This window comes from Octopus sinensis, linkage group LG12 (assembly GCF_006345805.1).
Source record: "Octopus sinensis linkage group LG12, ASM634580v1, whole genome shotgun sequence".
Lineage (NCBI taxonomy): Eukaryota > Metazoa > Mollusca > Cephalopoda > Octopoda > Octopodidae > Octopus > Octopus sinensis.
In genome coordinates this window covers 33,991,370-34,014,611 of record NC_043008.1, presented here as the reverse complement: position 1 = coordinate 34,014,611, position 23,242 = coordinate 33,991,370, and the positions used below count along the sequence as shown (strand labels likewise).

Below are 23,242 nucleotides of genomic sequence, written 5' to 3'. Positions count from 1 at the left end.
TTTAGAGTAGTTTTGTTCTTGATTTCTGGTTGGTGTTTTTTTAATGTTTTATATAAACTATTATAACAGTTATGATTATAAATACTTGTTTATTTATAGGAGTGTATATAAATTGTGTGGCAGGGGCTGGTATTTTGTTTAATTATTTCAGTGAAAACATATTTCAAATATTCTATTAGGTTTTTGAAGTGTTGACATCGAGGGTTGTTTTATGTATCTGTTTTCTTTAGATATAATTAGATTGAATTTTTAGAAGAAAACACTTTCAAGTAAGTTATCTTAATCACTTATGGCAAGATTCCATATCAATATACATGCCATTTTTATCAGAGCATAAATTATTTTCAGCTGAATTTACATAATATCCTTCATTCTCAGTGAAACATAAATCACTGTGAACAGTATCTGAGCCATTTTCATATTTATCATTTACATTTGAATATATATCCCTTTTAGCCATATACATATATTCTTCAACATTATCATCAACCATACGTAAATCTTTTATGACAGAATAATATACATCAGTGGAATGCAATTCCCTTTCCATCATGCAAGGATCATTTCTAATTGAATGTGCATTATTTGGGGGCAATATCTCTGCTGCTTGCAGTTTCAAAGTATTATTTAGTCGTGATTCTATCTTCACTGGTAAACAGGTCCTTGTGGTACTCTTCTTGGTCATTTCTTCAGATATCAAATTTGATTTGGATTTCTTGTACCTGTGTCTAAGAAAATGTTAGCATATTTAATCAGACAACATTAAGTAGATTTTAGAATTAAATTTTGTTAATAATCACAAAAAAAGAACTAATAATACTTCTTACTAATTTTTTTTTATAATGATAATGATGGTTTCAAAATTAGGAACAAGGCCAGTAATTTGGGGCTGGTGGTGAGTCAATTGGTACATATTATATTAACCCCAGAAGAATGAAGCACTAATTTAACTTCAGTGGTATTTGAACTTAGCATGAAAAGATCCAGAAGAAATGCTGCTAAATATTGTATTTAACATGACAACAACTGTCAGTTTGATTCATCCTAATAATAATAGTAATAATCTTTTTTATAGGCTCATGGTCTGAAATTTGGGAGGAGAGGGTTAGTCAGTTGCATTGATTCCAGTACTCAGCTGGATGAAAGGATGAAGTTAGCCTTGATGGTATTTGAACGCAGAACATAAACCAGAAGAAATACTGCTTAGTATTTCGTCTGACATGGTAACACTTCTGCTAACTTAACACCTTATCACAGACTACAAAAAGCAAAGATGTGGTATGAGAAAAACCCCAGAAGGAATCACCAAGATGAAAAGTGCAAAATCTTGTGGGATGCATTGATTCAGTGCAATCACCTGACCAGACATTGGAAACTGAACATTGTTGTGGTGGAAAAAAAAAAGGAAGACCATGCATGATAATCAACATAGCATGACCCGGTGACAACAGGATCAAAGAGAAAGAAGAGAAACTGAACGACTACGACAATTTGAAGTGGGAAATACTAAGGTTGTGGTCATTGAGGAGAGTAGATGTGGTACCAATTGTAACTGGTGCACTTGGAAGTATCAGCACTCAACTACCAACTCAGCTCAAAAGGATTGGTACAAATGTAAAAGTAGAAGAACCTAAAAAAATCCTCATTGCTTGAAACTGCAAGAATTCTTTGCAATGTTCTTGAAGCATGACCAGCAAACAAGTGTCACCTTAGTCTGCTGGCTGTGGACAGCTGACACTTTCCATGATACCCAGCAAAATAATCTGTGAGTTTTCATCAAACAATAATGATAATAATAATAATGATATTCATGATCTTGTTTTTATTGGCCACAAGATCTGAACACAAAACATACAGGGATGGTGCAATGCAAGGGGAGTTTAGCACAACAATTTGTACATACAATTAAACAATAACAATTAACAACAAAAAATAAACAATAAAATTCTCCACATAATGGGAGTTCATCCTAAGGACAACCAAGGAACTCCACACATCTTCCTCACCCTGACTTCCAAAGGCACCTCAAGCAAGCACCTCTCATCTTCTCAAACCCCCTGGCTTACAAGTGTATGTTCAGAGTAGGCCCATTCACATGGATCATCCTCACTACATTCACCCACCTTTCAACATCAATACTAGGAGGCAGCACTTTCCTCACCACCCTCATTTTCCTTTTCAAGTGGAACTTGAGAAAGTCAATGAGGGCTCAGCTGAAGAGAAAGTACCTGTCTTCAATCATTTCAACCATGCCCACCACACTTCCTCTTTCGCCATAGCCATCAGACAGAGGAAAACTGCCTTCCCTCCATGGCCAAAAGAAGATGGCAGGGTGATCCTCATGATGGAGTCGTCTGATAACCAGATTTGTCCTACATGCATCAACAGCATTTTGACAATGATCCACAAATTTGAAATGAGTGCATGCAGAGAAGTTTCATTGCCCTATCCACATCTAGGACATGTCTGTCTGATGGCACTTCGAAGCTTGTAAAGCTTGTCTTGAACTGGCAGAGCTCCCTGGTAACACTATCAGGCCAAGGATTTCTGGAAATAATAGATAGACTCCAGCCTGAAATTGCTCAATAAAAGACCAGATAATTGATCCTTCCTAGAATTCCTCTGAAGACATCGTTGTTCTTGCCCACCACTAATTTTCTATAGAATTCCAATGTAGAATTTCCACTGACTACATTGCCTGACTAGCAGAGGGCTGTGAGAGCCTGCTTACACTCCAGATGCAAAGTGCCCTTACTTGATCTATGCTTAATCCAGGACTGTTGCTCTATCAATGAGACTCAGTACATGTCTGCATATCATTAGCCATGGCATTCCCAGTCCTCCACTCAGCACCTGTTGACAGCAGATGGACCGACTGAGGAGTTAGACATGTCCCTTCCACAGGAAGTGGGAAGAGCAATTGCTCCAGCTGATCAACCAGAAAAGAGGGCAAGGGACAACAGTCAGATAGTAGTAAATGACAGTAGTGATGACAGCTTTCTCTCTGCTTATTTCTGGGGGAGACTGGCTACCCAGTTTGTCACCCACTCCAAGTTCTTGTCTAACAGGAGGTCCAGACCAAACAAGACCCCAAGCAATTTAACCAGTCCTTCTGTCTAGTGTTCTACCATGCTATCAGATGGTATGGATCTGCCTCTCCAGTTGCTGAGCTGCAGGCCCAGTAACTTCTGGTTATTTTTTGCTCCTTTTGCTGCTTTGTACTCCCATACTGCAGTGGTGATTACCTCAATTTCTGAGACATTTGACACTATTACTGTGACATCATCCACATAAGCTGCCACAAACCTGCATTCTAGTTCATATGGTATGCCCCATGAAAGAACCAGCTCCTGTAGCAATGGCTCAAGAGCCATCTTGTACAAAAGGGGCAAGTGTGGGCATCCTTGTCAGACCAAACGCGCAATGCCAAATGATTGGGTCTGGTTTAATGTGGAGTAGTACCTCCACACTGTTTCCAGACCAATTCTCACAACAGGTCCACTTCATCTTTAGGAGGTTGTAACTCCCACTAGTGGAATTTCTGACATCTTTATCCTCACCATCCTCCTTCGTAAATACAATGTCTGGAGCACATATTTTTTGTTCTGATAGCGAACCACAGAGTGTTTGGCAACCAGAACTTCAGTCTTGAAGAACACTGAAATGCCCATAAACTGCTTGGCTCTTGGGAGATGCCGAATATCAGGCATTATCTCTTTTAGTACACCTTCCACATCTGCCTGATTAGCCGTCTCTAGTCACTTTGTCTTTATAGAAACACATTTACAAGACAACCAAAGGTTTTTTTTTTCGAAGGTCTGGGGTCTCCTGCACCTAAGCCCTAGACCATCACCTAATCACCCTTACCCATCTTGTTGCTTAACAACAACAACAACAACAGCAGTAGCAGTAGCAGCCCAAAATGCTGCAGCAGTTTTCTGCCATGAGTTTTACTTGAACTTTGTCGAGAGTCAGCAACTGTTCAGAACAGAAGTATATTTCTGGACACAGTTTTTGCAATGAATGTGGAACCACTTGGACTGGGGATCAGTGACATTGCTGGGGCAGATATCACACTTGTAGTAATATTAGGAGTGTTTATTTCATGCTCCCCAAGGCAAGAATGATTATATTGTTTTTGCAGTGTTGAAGGGGACATGACATACATGTCAATACTTCTATGATTTTTCCTCAAAGAGGCAGTGCCGATTTGACATGAAGTAGCTAAGCTGCAAGTGAACAACACCTTTGTGTGTAAGATTAGGAAAGAATAGAGATTAGTGTTGTCTGCACAGGGAGTGTGAGCTGTGATAGAAGTCACAAGTAGGTTGTTGATGTTAAGGAGAGGAAATAACAAAATCATCAGCACATGCAGTTATGAAAGCTTCCTGCCTGGGAGACAAGAGACAGAATTATAACAGCTGAATTGGAATCTATGTTTAGCCACATGAAAACCATGAGTTGATCATGTGTGCAAACACATTTTCGGTCCTGTCAGCACCTCTTGCTTTTTGGTCATGTGATAGTCTGGCAGCATGACTAGGACTTCCTGTGTGGAAAGAGCCTACAAATAGAGGTGGATTTAGTTTGAAAAAGCCAGGGTGAATTTGGACTGAAAGTGAATTCAGTCTTTGGTAGAGTTTACTCTCACTCATAGCTGTTCTCAGAGCTGCATATTCAACCTGGTATGATAGGTGAAGAAACATACCATGGCTACACAACAAGAAGAACGTGCATTGATATGTAAAAAGCAGCCTAATATGAATTTCTGTTGATCTCCTGCACCTGTAGTATACATCGTTTCATATAAAATCTACTCTTCTTATATTGTATGAACACCTTCTGTATTGATGTAGCAAGTAAATTATGTATATATACTGACGACAAGCTTTCCTTCATGAAAACACTACAGATTGAACATATAAGTAAATGTCTTAATCAGGAGATTCTTGTACAAGACAAAAACTTTGCTGATGTCAAATGCAATTGCTTTCACTAATTTTCTCAAGAGCAAGGAATTAAAGGCGATTAACAGAGAAAATCGGATACCCACTAGGCCAGTTTAACTGAAGCTGTATTTAGTACACAATGAGAAGGGAAAGGGAGTCAAGTTATTGGAGGAGTTGATTATCAACAACTGTTTCTATCACCTTTCAAATATTTGTAATAAGAGTGATAAATTAATAGTTTCCAGCATCAGGATACAAAGTAATAAAGTGAAACCAAGGCCCTTGAAGTTTCATGATGTCAGTACTCATCCCATTTATAACACACACTTCAGAAATCTAATTGGTCAATTAGTCACCAATCGCTCAGATGAGCAAGAGAGACAAGTTAACTTTGTTCTTGCCAGAATATGACACAGACAGATAGTTGTGCATACTGAAGCTATTTCTGTGTGGAATGTATTCCTCCAAATAGATTAAATGTGAATAGCTTTGGATTAAAGATTAGGAAGATTAGGAAACAACAATGTAAACTCAGAAAAGATATAGAATATATATCTATCAGTTAAAACTATCAAATTAGTATCGGTATCTAGTAGCTGCCTATCTAAATACACATTTATATAAGGAGCTATAAAACATAAGACTTTAAGATGTTCTTAAGAGATAACCTGCTGCATGTCATCTGTCCCCTCCTTGGATTAAACAGAACAACAGAAAATATTTAAAAATCTCTCTTCAATGATGGCTTGGAGGTATATATCACTATACATGCACAATTAATATCATGGAAAACAGATTAATATTAACTCAAAGTTCAGATTATCTTACGGATGAAGGCATAGCTAAGTGGTTTATAAATTCACTTTGCAACTGTGAGGTTTTTAGTTTTATCCCATTCAATAGCACTATAGTCAAGTATCTTCTGCTATACTCATGGAGAGACATAAGCCTTGTGAATGAAGTTTTGTAAATGAGAACTGTATAGAAACTTGTTGGAAGAATCCTTCCTGTTTTTGTTTTGAATGGTAGACTCAATCAGCCAACTGGTTTTCTAAGACTACTTGACCTTTGGGTGCTTTTAATACAATTTCCCTTCGTCCTTCCAGTCTTATATGTCTTGAAAATGGGAGATGAGCACTGCTCTTCATCCTCTGACTTAGTACAGTAAAAATAGAGAAAAAAAGTTAAAATAATAATGATACTCTAAAAGAGTCTCAGTAGTAAGATGTAGTTTTATATTACATACCTGATAACTATGATGCATAATATACAAAGCAGGACTATTGTTGGTATAAGAACACTGCAAAGAATTACTGAAATGTTAAGAGAAAAATGGAAAGCATTAAAAAAGAGAATTTGCTTGTTTGATTTTTTGCTTCTTTAATGGTCAAACATTACAACAATTTGTAGCTTTTTTGTTACCTTTAATATTATTTGAATTCATTCAAACACCATGAATCATTTTAATCACCTTTCATACTGTATTTAGGAGGAGAGCCATCTCAAATATTCTTTCTCTGAAGTCATTGTTCTGATGAACATCAACCCAATTTGCTGCTTTCTCACTCCTCACACATCATCTGGACTGATTCGGGAGGCTGAGGTATTCTGTCATTCTGAACAGTAGACACTGAATCCACACCTCCATCCAGTATGAAAGTAACTGAATTTACCACCAATCCACACTGTAGGATCCTAACAACTAATTATCAGAGAGTGAAAGAGACAAATCAAGGAATCAGCATGTAATTGCAACCAAATGTTCCTCGAATCACACTGTATCATCTTAAGAAGGTAAGAAACACTTGAAAAGCATGGAGTTAACCGAAAAAAGCAACTACCATCTAATCAATCTAAAACAGTTACAATAAGGACAGCTGCTATTTCACAAGTCATTACTGTATTGTTAAAAAGATTGCTTCAAATCCATGTGGTTCCAGGTTCAATTCCCCTCTGCAAAATCTTGGGTTGGTGAATAAATTACTTTTCCAATAGTTTTGTGTTGACCAATATCTGATGAATTCTGTTGTGTATACTATTTGTTTGTTCGTTTGTATGTTTGCATGTATGTATATACATACATAGGTAGGTAGATATGTACATACATATATATACATATGCATGTGTGAATGTGCGTGTATAAATTATATGCACTCGTACACACACACACACACATACATATATGTATATATACCAGCATCATACACATACATGTATGTATATATACCATCATCAACATCTTATGTCAGTTTTCCATGTTGTCATGGCCTGGGTGGTTTGACAGAATCCAAGAGATTAGAAGATGATGTTTGCTCAGATATCTCAGGTTCAGCATGGTTTTTACAGCTGGATATTCTTCCTAATTCCAACCTAATTCCAGTGCTTCCGTTCTTTTCTGTTTTCTGGTGCTAGAACGTGTAGTTTCAAATTATTTGGGTGTTGGTACCTCAAACGTGCCGTATAATACTTCCATAGGGATTTCATTTCTCGTGGCTGTTTTTTCTGTGAACCTTTCTTTTAAGCTGGTTAATATTTTTTTGTATTAAACATTTTTCCTTTTACCAGGAATATCATTCTTCCAATGTATTTAATTGTTACACCGTCCTTCCAGCTTTCTCTACCATATCTATAGATTAAAAAAAAAACTATGTCACCTAACTTGAAGAATTTTGAAGTATTTTTGATTGGCTTTCTTATTTTCATTGGGCATCAGCGTATCAAAAACAGATCTGACCTTTCTAGCAAACATCAACTTTGCGGGTGACATTGCCTACGATGTATTCGGATTAGATGTTACTCGGTACACTCTTAGACATTGTTAGAATGCAAAATCGTCATCATTTCATTGCTCGCCTTTTCAAACGCCCTCTTGAAAGTGTCAACAAAACACTCCGCTTGTCCATTTGACCTAGGATGATACGGCGGAGTGGTCACATGTAAAACAGAGGTTCTCGAACTTTTGGGTCCACCGGCCCCTCATAACCACATAATAACCTCAGCGCCCCACCCCTATTTTTATGTATAAAGGAATATTATATATTTTACTAATTTATATATACTATGAATAATTTGATAATTAATATAATATTATCTAATTTATAATACTATAATAATAATATGATTAATTCATAGCGTCCCCAAATCCACTGCCTTCCTCCTAACGCCTCCTTTTTCTCTACTGCCCCCCCCCACCTCAAGCCCCCTTCGACAACAGCGGCCACCTGGACCGGCTCAACACCAACCGACAGGCGGTAGCACCCACTTTGAGAAGCTATGATGTGAAATATGTATTCCAAATAATTAGGGTGTATGGCTTTTACTTTGAGGGTAGAAAAGTCTGAATTTTTGTTACCGAAAATAAGATATTTAGGACAAATCATTAACAAAAATGGACGTCGACCAGACCCGTCGGGGGCAGACACTCTTAAAAATATGCACCCCTCTGAGAAACATTGTTTCATTTAATCTAGGTCTCCATGTACCTGTGTTAATCATTGAAATATCGCTGCCTGTTTCCAATTACGTTTGCGGAATTAATTTTTATATACAGAAATTTTCTTTGAGGTTTGTTTGTATTTTTTATCATCGATAATCCGTTTACGCGATTGTTTCTGTTGAAATGTTTTTTTATGGTCTGTCCTACAATGCAACATTTTATGGTCTAATTTACCACTCTTGAAGCATTTTATAAACGGACAGTTATTTTTAAAATGTAGACCACTACACCCATAACATGGATTCCGTTTTGACATTTTTCTCTTGTTTCTTATTCATTACCAGTCGAAATGCCTGTATCTGAGAGCAATCTTTCTCTTCAATTTTTATTTGCATCATATTGTAGATTTATAATACTCTGACATTCTTCAGCTACTGTTAAATTTTGGTCCTGTTCTAATTTTGTTAATATCCGAGAACGTATTCCTGCCTCTTTGTTTGCAGTAAGCCCTTGATCAAACATTAAAGACTTGAACACGTCTGGGATAAACTCATTCAATTTGAATTTCTCACAGTATCTATTAACCACTCTGGCATAAGTGACGAAATCTTCATCATCTTTTTTGACCAAGTTTAAACATTCCCCCGTGAGCATTGAACAGGGAACTTCTTTCACTGAAAATATTCGATAAAATATTGTTTCATCGAAACAAATCTCACCTAGCTTCTTTAGAAGAATATAATTACTATATTTTTTGTGTTCGGCAGGGGATAAGTTTCTCAAAAGTAGCCGTACATTTTTCTCGTCGGACCAACTTTTACACTCCACTTTGAAGATTTTTTTCATATCTGAGAACATATGCAGAAAAGGTAGTACCGTCTTCTGGTTTATAGCTGAATTCTTCAATTGACTTCGCTACGCTGTCTGACGAATACGAACCTGAAGTATTTCCGGACTTCTTCAACATTAATTCCAGCAACTGTTGGTTTTGATTTTGTTGCTGTTGTAGTTGATCCTGCAGCTGCTGTTGTTGTTGCTGCTGTTACTTTTGCAACTGCACCACGGAGGCCCAATAAGTCTTCCATGTTAAAACGATGTACTTTTTGATTTTGTGCCAAAAAGAGCAAAAAAAAACATGAACTGCACACTTTGAACAACTCGTGCCCACTTTTATATCCTTGTATTGCGTATATAATATAACGAAGCAGGTAGGCGGGGTAGTATATAGACAATGCACTGCTATTACTCGAGACTCAACGTTTTATATCAAACTCTCATCGTGAACCGCCAATTGTTCACAGTTCTTTACTTTAGAATAATGAGTCAGTCGACCTTTTAGTTACTTGAGCGGCGGTTGGAATCCTTCCACAACAAAATGTTAAATAGTCTTTATCCGACAACACTTGCTAAACAACAGCAAAACAAATACATTAACTTAGTCCTGAAAAGTGAAGTGAACAACATCCAACATATTGACAGTGAACTCCTCTGAAAGTACTCTTTTTCTGATGCTCATACAATCCTAAAACAGCTGGAATAACACGCCTTAAAGAAGACCAGGATGTGAAATCTGAGTATACCAAAAAATATTATGCACGGCTATGTCTCCCGAAGATTTAAAGAAGACAATATCAAAATGAATGGTAGCCTCTATTAGACTAACAACTGCTGCATCACAATTCAAAGGTTATGCATTTGCAATCTAAGAACAGACTGGTACAAAATACCTGGTAAACAACAGAGACAGTGAAGACCTTGGAGCCTCAAAATGCTACCAAAAATTCAGAGTATGTCATATTTCTATGACAAGTATCACACATTATTATCAGCTGGCCAAATACTATTTCTCTCTGTATTATGATGTTGTCACGAGAACAATAAACAATGCCATTCGAGGAAAAGACTGCTCTTGAATAAATATTGAGAACCTCCCTCTCGTTGTTAAATATATACATAAACATCAACACGAAGAGAAAATTGGCGGAACATGCTCATAATACTTCTGACACATGTAAATATAACAGGCGGAATATGGTTGTTTGAGACAAACAAGAAGTAGGTACTGTTACAGAGAGCATCTGCCCTGCAGATGTGAACCTCTCATCGATAATCAAAGAGAAAGAGGATGACTAAGGATGGCTGCTTAGTTTTCAAAATTATATTCTTAAATACATTGTAAAATAAACTCATACTTGTTGTTGTTTGATCTTTCGTACTTGTAGCATTAGCACCTATAAAAACAAAATTAAAAAAGTAGCATCAGTATCTCTAAAAACAAAATAAACAAAAATAAAAAAAAAGGATATCAATTAGCTATATTTAAACATTGTTTTTTGCTTGTAATTTGCAATTAAATTCTGCCGTGTATATTTCATGGTTCTCTGTTAACTTGCAGCTTCCTTACTATTCTCAAAATAATCATTTAGTGTTCACACCTACAATTTGTATATAAAAATATACATATACATATATATATATATATATATATATATATATATATATATATATATATATATATATATATATATACTAAGCAATAAAGGGTTTAGCAACGAATTGCCTTACCACATACCGAATTAGAAATAGCAGTCAAAGAGTTATAGCTATTTCTTCTACTAAAAAGGGAGATCTCAGTAAAAACAGCAATTGGAAGGCAGACACAAACAGGTAAGAGAGAATGAATTGACGGCAATCTATCATACAATTTTAAGTTATCTACGGACGCACGTTTCGAAATCAAGTTTTTAGGAAAGCATAAGAATTAAATATTAAATAATTCTACCTTACCAAAACTTCTTTTCTCTTCAGCGTAGAATACTATAATCATAAATGATTATATATTGAATTTTGAGATACCAGAAGGCACCAACTCAACTCAGTATCAGAGCGAGCTAGAATCCGCAACTAGTATCACCAAACTCAAAGTGTGAATGAAAAGATTGTGTCACCAGCCCCTTCCCACCCGCGTGTAGCCAAAACAAGATGCTGTGGTCATCTACTGAGATAAAATATGGTTATCCGTAATAATGAAGGGTGAAAGTAATTAATTTGGAATAATTATCAATTACACCAAGTAGTCTTCGGCATGTAAAAGCCTCATTCGAGGAAAATTTAAGTAATACTAAGCAATAAAGGGTTTAGCAACGAATTGCCTTACCACATACCGAATTTAGAAATAGCAGTCAAAGAGTTATAGCTATTTCTTCTACTAAAAAGGGAGATCTCAGTAAAAACAGCAATTGGAAGGCAGACACAAACAGGTAAGAGAGAATGAATTGACGGCAATCTATCATACAATTTTAAGTTATCTACGGACGCACGTTTCGAAATCAAGTTTTTAGGAAAGCATAAGAATTAAATATTAAATAATTCTACCTTACCAAAACTTCTTTTCTCTTCAGCGTAGAATACTATAATCATAAATGATTATATATTGAATTTTGAGATACCAGAAGGCACCAACTCAAATCAGTATCAGAGCGAGCTAGAATCCGCAACTAGTATCACCAAACTCAAAGTGTGAATGAAAAGATTGTGTCACCAGCCCCTTCCCACCCGCGTGTAGCCAAAACAAGATGCTGTGGTCATCTACTGAGATAAAATATGGTTATCCGTAATAATGAAGGGTGAAATGAATTAATTTGGAAAAGGTTAAAGAAAAGGTATTTCCCATATTGTAAGACAACTTCAAAAAAGCAGAGAGAGCACCTCGGAAGGAAAGCGTTGATAATGTAATCCATGAACTCCTCCACATTCTACCTGGAGATACCTCAACGTTTGTCTCCATTGATACTACCATCGACGAACATGCCACTGTTGAGTCTCCAGTTGAATTTCTCAACTTTCTACAACCCAGAGGTCTGCCACCCCATTAGTTGTTCCTAAAGAAATTACACCTATCTTGCTCTTGAGGAATTTCGACCCACCACCACTATGCAATGGTACAAAATTGACTTACTACAACGACAAGCAACCATTATTGTCGACTCTCATTGAGGAGAGATCGCATACATTCCACGCATGCTCCTTGTTCCCTCAAATGTGTCATTTCAATTCAAGCGCCTCCACTTCCCAGGGCCAAACTTTAAAAATTGTGTGTCTCAATTTACAATTTTCTCACGGACAACTATATGTCACATGCTCTCGAGTTAGCAGTGCAGATGACTTGTATATTTATTCTATCAACACGAGGCTTACACAAAACATAGTTTACCCAGAAGCATTGTCGGTTTCACATAACTTATCTTGAAGTGTGCAGTCTGATGCTTTTCACAGTGAAGCAGCTTTCTTTCCTTGTACTTTACTTTTGTACAAGACGGATACCTTTACATCATCACACGTCATCCAATTCTTTAAATCCGTAAGTCATTTTGGGGGCAATGTTAGGATTTCATTCTACTCTAAGATGCCATTCTACCTGTTTTTGGTGTCAACAATTTCAGCGTTTTTCATCACAAAACGACCGAAGATCATGTTTATAAAGAAGTGTTGTTTGCCTTACACTCCTTGTGTGCCGATTCTGCCCGTAAGAAACACACAAATAATACAATGTGGCTATAGGCCATAACACCTGGGCAACGCCAGGATGCTTTGCTAGTATACATACATATGTATATATAGATGTATATATACATCTATATATATGTAAATATACCTATATATATGTATATATACATATATGTGTGTGTGTCCCCGTATTTGTACCCCCTTCATCGCTTCACAACCGATGTTGCTGTGTTTACGTCCCCATAACTTAGCCGTTTCGCAAAACACACCGATAGAAAAAGTACTAGGCTTACAAAGAATATATCCTGGGATCGATTTCTTCGACTAAAGGCAGTGCTCCAGCATGGCCACAGTCACATGACCGAAATAAGTAAAACGATAAAAACTCTATACCATTTTAATCCCGACTAAGGCCGGGTGTTTCTGCATGTCATCATCATCATCATTGTTTAACGTTCGTTTTCCATGCTAGTATGGGTTGGACGGTTCGGCCGGGGTCTGGGAAGCTAGGAGGCTGCAACAAGCTTCAGTCTGATTTGGTAGTGTTTCTATAGCTGGATGCCTTTCCTAACGCCAACCACTCCATGAGTGTAGTGGATGCTTTTTACGTGCCACCAGCACGAAAACCAGTCAAGGCGGCGCTGACATCAGCCACATTTGGATGTTGCTTTTTACGTGCCACCGGCACAACTACAATTTCCATTTGATTTTCGTTTTGATGTTGATGTACTTGGCTCAATAGATCTCCTCAAGCACAGCAGGTTGCCCTACGATTCAAGGTACGTTTAAATGTGCTGGGGTTGGTTATGCGAAACTGATGTAGGATACAGCTGTGAACTAACTTTATTTACCGTTTCTTTGCAGTCACGCATATCTTCAGAGGTCTCGGTCTTTCGTCATTGCCTCTGTTAGGCCCAACGTTCCAAGGTCATGCTTCGCCACCTCACCCCATGTCTTCCTGGGTCTACCTCTACCCCGGATTCTTTCAACTGTTTGGAAGTGGCACTTCTTCACACAGGTCTCCTCATCCATCCGTAGTGCATGGCCACACCAGCGCAAACGACTCTCTTGCAAGCCACATCCGATGCTTCATATGTCCAACATTTCTCTCAGGGCGTTTACACTCTGTCGTGTGTGCATATTGACATTACACATCCAGCGGATCGTGCTAGCTTCATTTCTTTCGAGCCAACACATGTCCTCCGCAGTCATTGTCGTGAAGCATGGCAGTTCGCACACATGCATCGTACAATCTGCTTTTCACTCTGGGTGAGAGGCCCTTTGTCACCAGTAGGGGTAGAAGCTTTCTAATATTATTATTCCATCTGGAGCAATGCAACATTCCCTTTTCTTCCTGGGAAAACAAGCATCAGAACGCAGGACCTGGCACCAGGCCTTCTTTTGTCCAGTTCAAAGATTTGAGCAAAGTAAACTCCAACATCAGAAGCAAATTTGTGCAAGCACGAAGGCACACTGGCAAAATGTTGCTCCTCTAAATGGAAACCTTAACTGTCATTATAATTTTATAGCTCAAAGCAAAGCAGGTCTTGCCATCCACTCAAGAAAATACAGTGTGATTGATCCATATACACTCAAGAAAACCAAGTCCTCAACTTGTTCCATTCACCAAAAGGTCTGCAAAGCACTAGCAGACTTCAAGAGACACATTCATGTCCATGGGACATGATTAATGCTTTATTTTACTGAACCCTCATTTGTAGTTTACACACAAGAGAACCCATCATATATATATAGGCTTCTGATGAGGTGTCACCATAATATATATATATATATATATATATATATATATATATATATATATGTGTGTGTGTGTGTGTGTGTGTGTGTGTGTGTGTGTGTGTGTGTATGTATGTATATATATATATGTATGTATATATGTAGGTAGGTAGGTATATGTATAAACCATAAAGAACCAGGAGGTATGAGGTGAATAAGTTTATTTAACCACTTGACATCTATAGGATTACAGCTGTTTTGAAACATTCTTTATGCAGTAATAATTTCAGTGTGCAATAAATTATGTTCACATGATTAAATCCATATGCATGCTGTATATTATGCAATACAATTGTATATTCACAAATCATTAAATTGTTGGTATTACTTCGATGTTCTGGTGATCTGATGATTAGCTTACTTTACTTGCATTCATTTGTGAACAGGAATTGTATAATGCATAGCATGCATATTAATGAAGAGATGTAAACATGACTTGCTGCACACTGAAATTCTTTCTACATGAAATAGGCTGCGAAACAACTGTAACCCTGTAGATGTTAAACGTTAAATAAATATATTCAATTCTGATATTGTCTGATGTTTTGCGTCTTATATACTACTAATTAAAATAATTTCATTGATTGGATTTTATGTATTTCAGCTACATGAGCACTTTGCATTACACTGTTTTGTTTTGGATTATCATGTTGTCTGCTAGCTGAGTCTGGTAGAGGAGCTTTCTATGACAGTCACACAATTCACTGAATCTATATCTTATACAACGTTTTTATACTGATACACACACAAATACACATGCACACACAGACAGACAGTCACACATACACATACACATGATACAGGCACATAAATACACACACATACACTCACATACACATATATATACACAAATATACATACATACCCATATATATATACATGCATATATACACACATATACATACATATGTATGTATGTATATGTATGTATATATGTATACATAGTCTGATCAATAAGTATCCGGACTGTTGCTATAGTAACGAAGCTAAAGTATGGAAAGTGAAGCTGCTTGGATCAGATTGACCATGAACTCTGTCTCACGTGCGCACTAAGATATAACGTTATAGCTCACTTCCGATTTTTTGGCTCAAACTTGGCAGACACGTATCTCACGTCCAAATCTTCAGTGACAATAGACGGAACTGAACCGTAACTAATCTGCACATCGTCTGATAATTCAAGGATGTGATTCGGCGATTTCCCCCTCACTGCTGCATCAGGGATGATTTTCTCAATTCTGCTGGTTGCGTGTCTCCCAGAACAGTCGTCAATATCAACATTTTCGGCCATCTTGGAAACATCTGAACTACTTGTACACTTGTGTGCGGCTCATGCGCTGTTATCTATACACTTTTAGCAACACTATGTAGGCTTCTGAGGAGGTGTCACCATAATAACGTTCTCTGTCATTGTTAATGTGATGATCACACGCTACACACCTTCCTTCCAAGCACTGCTATAAATAGCAAAAGTGAGCAAGAAATCAGAGTTCAATGTTGACCTGTGATAAGTGACTTTACTCGGTGAACTTTGGCTTCGTTACCATAAGTGTGTTTGTGTGTGTATGTATGTATGTATGTGTATATATAGATATATAGATATATGTATATATATGTATATATACAATACAGATAAAGGGTGGAATATAATTAATTTAATAAAATAAATAAATTTCACCTAGTAGTATTTCGGTATGGAAAAGGACCATATTCGGTAAAAATTTATATAATTATAATAATAAGGGTTTTTTGCAACAAGTTGCTTAAACCACATACCGAAAATATTAGAAATAGCAGCCAATATAAATATACAAACGTGGATATGCTAGTGGACTTTTGTATCGATCTTTCGATGTCGCTTGATCGAAAATATAAGAGCTAAGTTTTTCCTAGCAATTCTAGATTTATGGGAAATATTATGTTGATAAGGAAATGAACTTTACGATTATAATCCAGAAACGTACGTCCATAATTAATCCGAAGACTGTGTGGTTTCGTTGTTTTTCTTCTTCTTTTGCCATATGTGAGTTACACATATCTGTGGAGACTTATGTTTATAGTAAAAGACATAGTAGTCCTTTGGCTGCTATTTCTAATATTTTCGTTATGTGGTTTAAGCAACTTGTTGCAAAAAAACCTTAATATTATAATTATATATATATATATATGTATATATATATATATATATATGGCGATCTTTCGTTTGCAGTAGCACATTTCCGTCGATGATTTCGTTTGTAGTAGCACATTTCGTTTGTAGTAGCACATTTCCGTCGATGATTTCCGTAAAAAACTTTTATTTTTTTACATATGGGCTTGCGGAAACATTTGAAGTAATGAGAGCGAAAGAGACTAAGAGGAAGCGATTTTATGACGAGGGAATTTCTTTTGAAGTTACCGAAGCATTGATGTACATGTGTGTGTGTGCGCGCGCGCATGTGTGTGTGTTTGATGGGGTGTGGGAGACAGACAGTATGTTGTGTAAGTGAAGTGCTTCTGTTAGTGTGTGTGAAGAGACAGAGAGAGTAATGTGTGGAAGAGAGAGATAACTGAAATTTTTTACTCGGTGTATGTGTATATGTATGTATGCATGTATGTGTGTGTGTATGTATCTATGTATGTGTGTGTGTATGTATGTGTGTATGTATCTATGTATGTGTGTGTGTATGTATGTATGTATGGCCGATATGTGTAATCTTTTACTCGGTGTATGTATGTGTAAATGTATGTGTGTGTGTGTGTGTATGTGTGTATGTATGTATGTATGGCCGATTCAGTGTAATTTTTTACTCGGTGTATGTGTATATGTATGTCTGCATGTATGTGTGTGTGTGTATGTATCTATGTATGTGTGTGTGTGTGTAAGTATGTGTGTGTATGTGTGTATGTATGTATGTATGTATGTACGTATGTATGTATGTATGTATGTATGTATGTATGTATGTATGGCCGATTCAGTGTAATTTTTTACTCGGTTTATGTGTATATGTGCTTCGGTAACTTCAAAAGAAATTCCCTCGTCATAAAATCGCTTCCTCTTAGTCTCTTTCGCTCTCATTACTTCAAATGTTCCCGCAAGCCCATATGTAAAAAAATAAAAGTTTTTTACGGAAATCATCGACGGAAACGTGCTACTACAAACGAAAGATCGCCATATAGATATATATATGTGTGTATATATGTATATGTATGTGTATATGCATATATGTATGAATATACATATATATATATATATATATACAGAGAGAGGGGGGAATGTGTGTCCTACTGATGCATACATGGAAGATGAATGTTACACGACGATGATGATGATGATGGTGATGTATTATGTATGTTTTAAAATTCAAATAACTTCATATATTCTGCAAGCATCTTCAACTTCACTAATTTCTCCTCTCTCTCACTCTCTCTCTCTCTCTCTCTCTCTCTCTCTCTCTGTATATATATATATTTATATTCATTGCTCGCTAACTACATAGACATATGATGTAATTTACCTTTGAGCTTTAGTTTACAACCTTTTTCCTTGGCCTCAGGGTCATCGAGTTTGCAGGTATAAGCAGCCGAAGTATTCAAATTCATCAAATAAATCTGCAAAAAAAATTGGAATAAAAATGTGAAACACATTGCATGTAACACACACATACACACATATATATATGTATGCATGTATGTATGTATGTATGTATGTATGTATGTATGTATGTATGTATGTATGTATGTATGTATGTATGTATGTGTGTATATATATATATATATATATATATATATATATATATATATATATATATATATATTTATATATATATATATATATATATATATATACACACTTGGAAATGGATGCGTGGCGTTCAATCATATAAGAATATATATATCAATTCATTAAAATTTTCTTTCAATCGAGCATTCTGCATTTTTACAATTTTTCCTTGCTTATCATTTCTCCACGTGCGGTCAACACAACCCCACCATTTATTGATCTATATATATATATATATATATATATATATATATATATATATGCATATATGGGTACAGGATGTCACAAAACGTAAGCAACATGAAATACGAAAATACGAAAACATGGAATACGAATTCTTTTGCGAACAACGAAAGAAACAATTGAAAAAAGCAAGACAAGTAACATAAAGAACGACCCTTCGTCAGTTGTCGGCTGTTTATCTACTCTATGTTTCGAGCAATTACGACAAGAAGTGCCTTCGAGGAAACAGTTGCTCCCTCAACCCGAAATAAAATGTGGGATTTGCAGAATGTGAAAGTTGGTAACAAAAACAGGACAGTGAAAACAAAATAGTGACGGTTGCTAAGCTATGACGAGGTGAGGTGGCGAACGCTGGAGCGACAATTTTTGACGGGAGAAAAGATAGGAGAGGAGACAGACAAAAATGCGTCTGATCTGTGCAACACACCAGAAGGAAAGAAAGAAGCTCAAGTTAAGAAAAGAAAGATGGCCGATGGTCACGTGTGAGCAACGAGAGAGTAAAGGAGGAATAGTGAGAAAGAGAGAGAGACAGATAAAAAACGGTGAAGAGGAGAAAAAAGAATTAGAGACAGGATGAGTGAGAAAAACGAAAGGAGGAGAAGGGAAGATGAAAAGAATAAGTGGAAAGAAGAGGGAGGAAACGAAGGGGGAGAGAGAGAGACATTAGGAGAGATTAGGAGCAGTACAGGATAGAGTTACATCGGATTATTTTCAGAACGCGTTCTGTTAGAACGTTTAAATACTGTTGTGTATATATATATATATATATATATATATATATATACACACAGGAAATATATTTGGGAGTTTACAAAGAATTTCAGATGAATTGTCCTAACAGGTCAGTTCATCTTTGTAAGCTCCCAAATATATCTTATATCTCCTTCTGTGTATATATATACTACCAAACATGACTTTTATTGAACTCCTAACATTTATCTTGAGCTCCTAATACTTCTTGTTTAATATATTCTCAAGATATTTCCTTGTAAACTGTTTTTAACATTTTCTTATTATTATCAAAGTATGTATACATGTATTTCAATACTTTTATGACAACCAGTACTTAACACAACAAAGCTTATACAAAGCTCTACATTTTACTTTTGACAATATTTTTCTAAAAAAGTGAAAAAGGTCAAGTGAATCAACATCTTTAAAATTGCATTTTCAAACCTTCTTTCATATATATTTCCGCTCGTGTGGTACCTTACAACTTCACTTTGTTATATATATATATATATATATATATATATATATATATATATATATATATATATATATATATATATATATATATATATATATATATATAAGACAGAATGTGATAAGAAAGCCAAGGCTGAGAGGAGTTTTCAGGACATTTATAAGGAAATAGACTTACAGCTGTTTGTGGGATATTACGGATATCCCTTAATCAGAGACGGTGTGAGAATATTTGAGTTCGAATTATGGAAAATGAGGAGATAGAGAATATAGAGGGAAATAAGGGAATGAAAGGAGAAATAAGATGTATAAAGATATTGTAGTTGCAGTTCCATTATTCGAGGAAATGCTGTATAGAAGTGGTAAAGAAGTTTCCTGTACATTGTATGTATGTTCTAATAGCAGTTCATGTTCAGTCATTTCAAAGTATGGAGCCATGAATTCAGTGTTGCTCGTTCGAAAGGGTTTTGTGGAGTGAATGAAAATTTGAGAATGTATCGGTAGTATTTGTGGATATATGGGGAAGGAGATATATATGATTAGAATGAGAAGATAGTTCAAAGTGAAAACAGGAAGAGAAAATGAGAGGAAGAAAGGAGAAAAGAGAAAAAAAGAGGGTGAGAAAGAACAAAAGTGAATAGAGTGAAAAAGTGAAGAAAGGGTGGAAGAAGTGAGAAAAGGAGTGTAAGTTGGTGGTTAAGATAAAGTGATAGGAGGATGAGAGAAGGATAGGAAAAGATGAGAAGGTAAAGAGTACAAAAATGTGAGATATGTGAGTAGGGGTGTTTTAAGGGATAGGTATAGAAAATGTATGGGTGGGGTGATACAGAAGTGAGTAGTGGTTTTGGTAGTAAAATTTGAGTGGAGGGAAAAATACAAGGATTTCAAATTACTATAAACTAGTAGAGATACCTGGTGTTTCTCGAAATTAATATGGTATAGTTTTATATAATATATTACAGTTATGTTGAAACAGGTGATATGGGAAAGTGCAGCATTGACAACAAAACATTTGTGGAGTAAATGATGAGCTAATTCATCTAGGCAGCATGCTATGCGTCCATTTAGAGTATTTCAGGCCCCAACCTGTCACGGAAAATTGGGGGTGGGTGTTATGGGATTTTTTAACGCACCGAAAAGCTGTCAGTGAATATACTCTCTTTTGCAGCAGTTGGCGCTATATCTAACACGGCTCATCATCTGAAATTTCGACACCTCTTTCGGGTTTGTTGTCCTCCATCACTCATAAAGTAAATTTGGAGGAACTGTATTTGTCCATTTGTGAGTAACAGGAAACCAATGAGGTGATAGACTTGTCCTTGAACTTTGACGTCGGCGTAAATTCATGTTTAACTCTCTTCTAAGATGCAGCAATCAATGTTATTTGAAATGCAGAGTTATAGTGTCTGATATTGTTCAGAAAATCCTTTGAGTGGATGGAAGTGCCTTGTAGAGGATCCATAAAACGTTGAGAAGGAGCTGGTAGTGCTGGCAATGTTACCTGACCGCCTGAGCAGCACATACCATTTGTTTCATTTGGAAATTTTAAAGCTCTACAGAAACGACAATTTGTGCTTAGCACACCAATTTAGAGAGAGTTATCATTTTTATACGAATGGGATGGATCATATCTGAAAACAACTTTAGGAGTTGTGAAGAACGAATTTGTACGTAGTCTATTACTGAGAGCTATTCTATTGGAACTCTAATCGTTAAAACATTGATTTAATGATCCAGGATTAAGTGCTACAACATGCCTTTGTTGATCTTGAGAAAATCTCATCTTGCTTCTCTCTTCAGACTCTCGCGTTCGGTTTTCTCTTTCTCTCTCCGTATTCGCTGTCTCTCTGTCGCTCTTTCTCTCCCAGCCTCTCTCTCTCTCTCTCTCTCTCTCTCTCTCTCTCTCTCTCTCTCTCTCTCTCTCTCTCTCTCTCTCTCTCTCTCTGTACGTCTTTCCGTATCTATAGACAGAAAGCGTTGACAGACGCAAGTGGGATTAATGGAGAGGAATAAAATAGTAAATAATTATATTGTGTCGGAATATATTTCACTCCCTTGAAGTTTAAATATTCCTGCTACAGGGCTTTTACAACGGTGAATTATTATCGCCCACCACCACCACCGCACAATAATGATAACAGATATTATTAATCAGATATTTACTATGTTAATTTATATATATATATGTGTGCGTGTGTGTATAAATATAAATATATATATATAATTTATATATATATAAAGAGTATATATCGATATTTGAATATATATGTATGTGTATATATATATATATAATGTGTATACATATGTATACATAATGCGTATATATATATATATGTGTGTGTGTGTGTGAGTGTATGTATGTATATAATGCGTATATATGTGCATATATATTTAATGCGTATGCATATATATATAATGTGTGCATATGTGGTTGGATTGAGCTGAAAATTTGCACACCTATATTAAAAGTGCTGGTGAGTTTGCATAGCAATTTTGAGTTTGCTCATTTGAAACGCGTGGCCTCCAGAGCTACATTCGTCAACTCTTAAAATGTGGCCAGCGTCGACCCGAATGAAACCGGGTTATAATACCGAAACAAGTAAAACAATAATAAACTATTTTAATCCCGAGCAAGGCCGGGTTTGTCTTCTAGTTATATATAAGTTAGACGTATGTGATAGGTTAATGACAGGTAGGAATCAGAGAGGAGGAAAGCAGGTATAATGACATACGTACGCATGCACACAAATACATATACATGTGCAAATATGTATACATACACACACACACACGCACACATATGTATATATACAGACATATACATACGTTTTTACATACACATACATATATATACATGCATGCTCATGCGCATCGATATATTTATTCATGCATACATATGCGTGCGCATACACGTACATACGTGCGTACGCGCAGGCGCACACATGTTTGCAGTCACACGCATGCGCGCAGGTATACATTTATGTAAGTTTGTCTTTGCGTCTGTGTTAGTCACGCTACTATCACTTGACAACTGATGTTGGTGTGTTTATGTTCCCGAAACTTACCAGTTCAGCAAAAGAGACTGATAGAATAAGAACTAGGCTTACAAAGTATAAGTCCTGGAGTCAATTTCTTCAGCTAAAGGCGGTACTCAGCATGGCCAAAGTCAAATGACTGAAACATGTAAAAGAGTATATGTGTGTGTATGTGTGTGTGTGTGTGTGTGTGTTTCCCTTGAGAAAGTGATCCCGAGCTGGTCACTGACAAAGTGACAATGCTCTTTGAGGTTAAGAGAGCTCCAGTATTTATAAATATGTAGTTGAATCGGTGAGTTAGTCAAAC

At 36.4% G+C, this 23,242-nt stretch overlaps 2 protein-coding genes across 2 annotated transcripts in view; both read right to left on the bottom strand.

Annotated features, from left to right (window-relative positions):
• LOC115218130 overlaps positions 1-23,242 on the bottom strand; it is a 413,677-nt gene that overhangs the window by 64,998 nt on the left and 325,437 nt on the right. The gene's annotated exons all lie outside the window — the stretch shown is intronic.
• On the bottom strand, positions 133-6,956 carry LOC118765597. Its single transcript, XM_036507848.1, has 4 exons — positions 6,486-6,956; positions 6,372-6,430; positions 6,196-6,262; positions 133-728 (listed from the first exon to the last, which is right to left on the bottom strand). The coding sequence occupies exons 2-4, from the start codon at positions 6,391-6,393 to the stop codon at positions 284-286; spliced, it is 534 nt and encodes a 177-aa protein (XP_036363741.1). The 5' UTR covers positions 6,394-6,430; positions 6,486-6,956; the 3' UTR covers positions 133-283.

What these genes read in the sequence shown, in the direction of transcription:
- LOC118765597 (XM_036507848.1), bottom strand. Translation starts at nt 6,393, where the DNA reads ATGAATTCAAATAATATTAAAG. An exon ending in GAATTCAAATAATATTAAAG is followed by an intron (nt 6,263 to 6,371) that starts GTAACAAAAAAG and finishes TTAACATTTCAG; the next exon opens with TAATTCTTTGCAGTGTTCTT. An exon ending in TTATGCATCATAGTTATCAG is followed by an intron (nt 729 to 6,195) that starts GTATGTAATATA and finishes ACATTTTCTTAG; the next exon opens with ACACAGGTACAAGAAATCCA.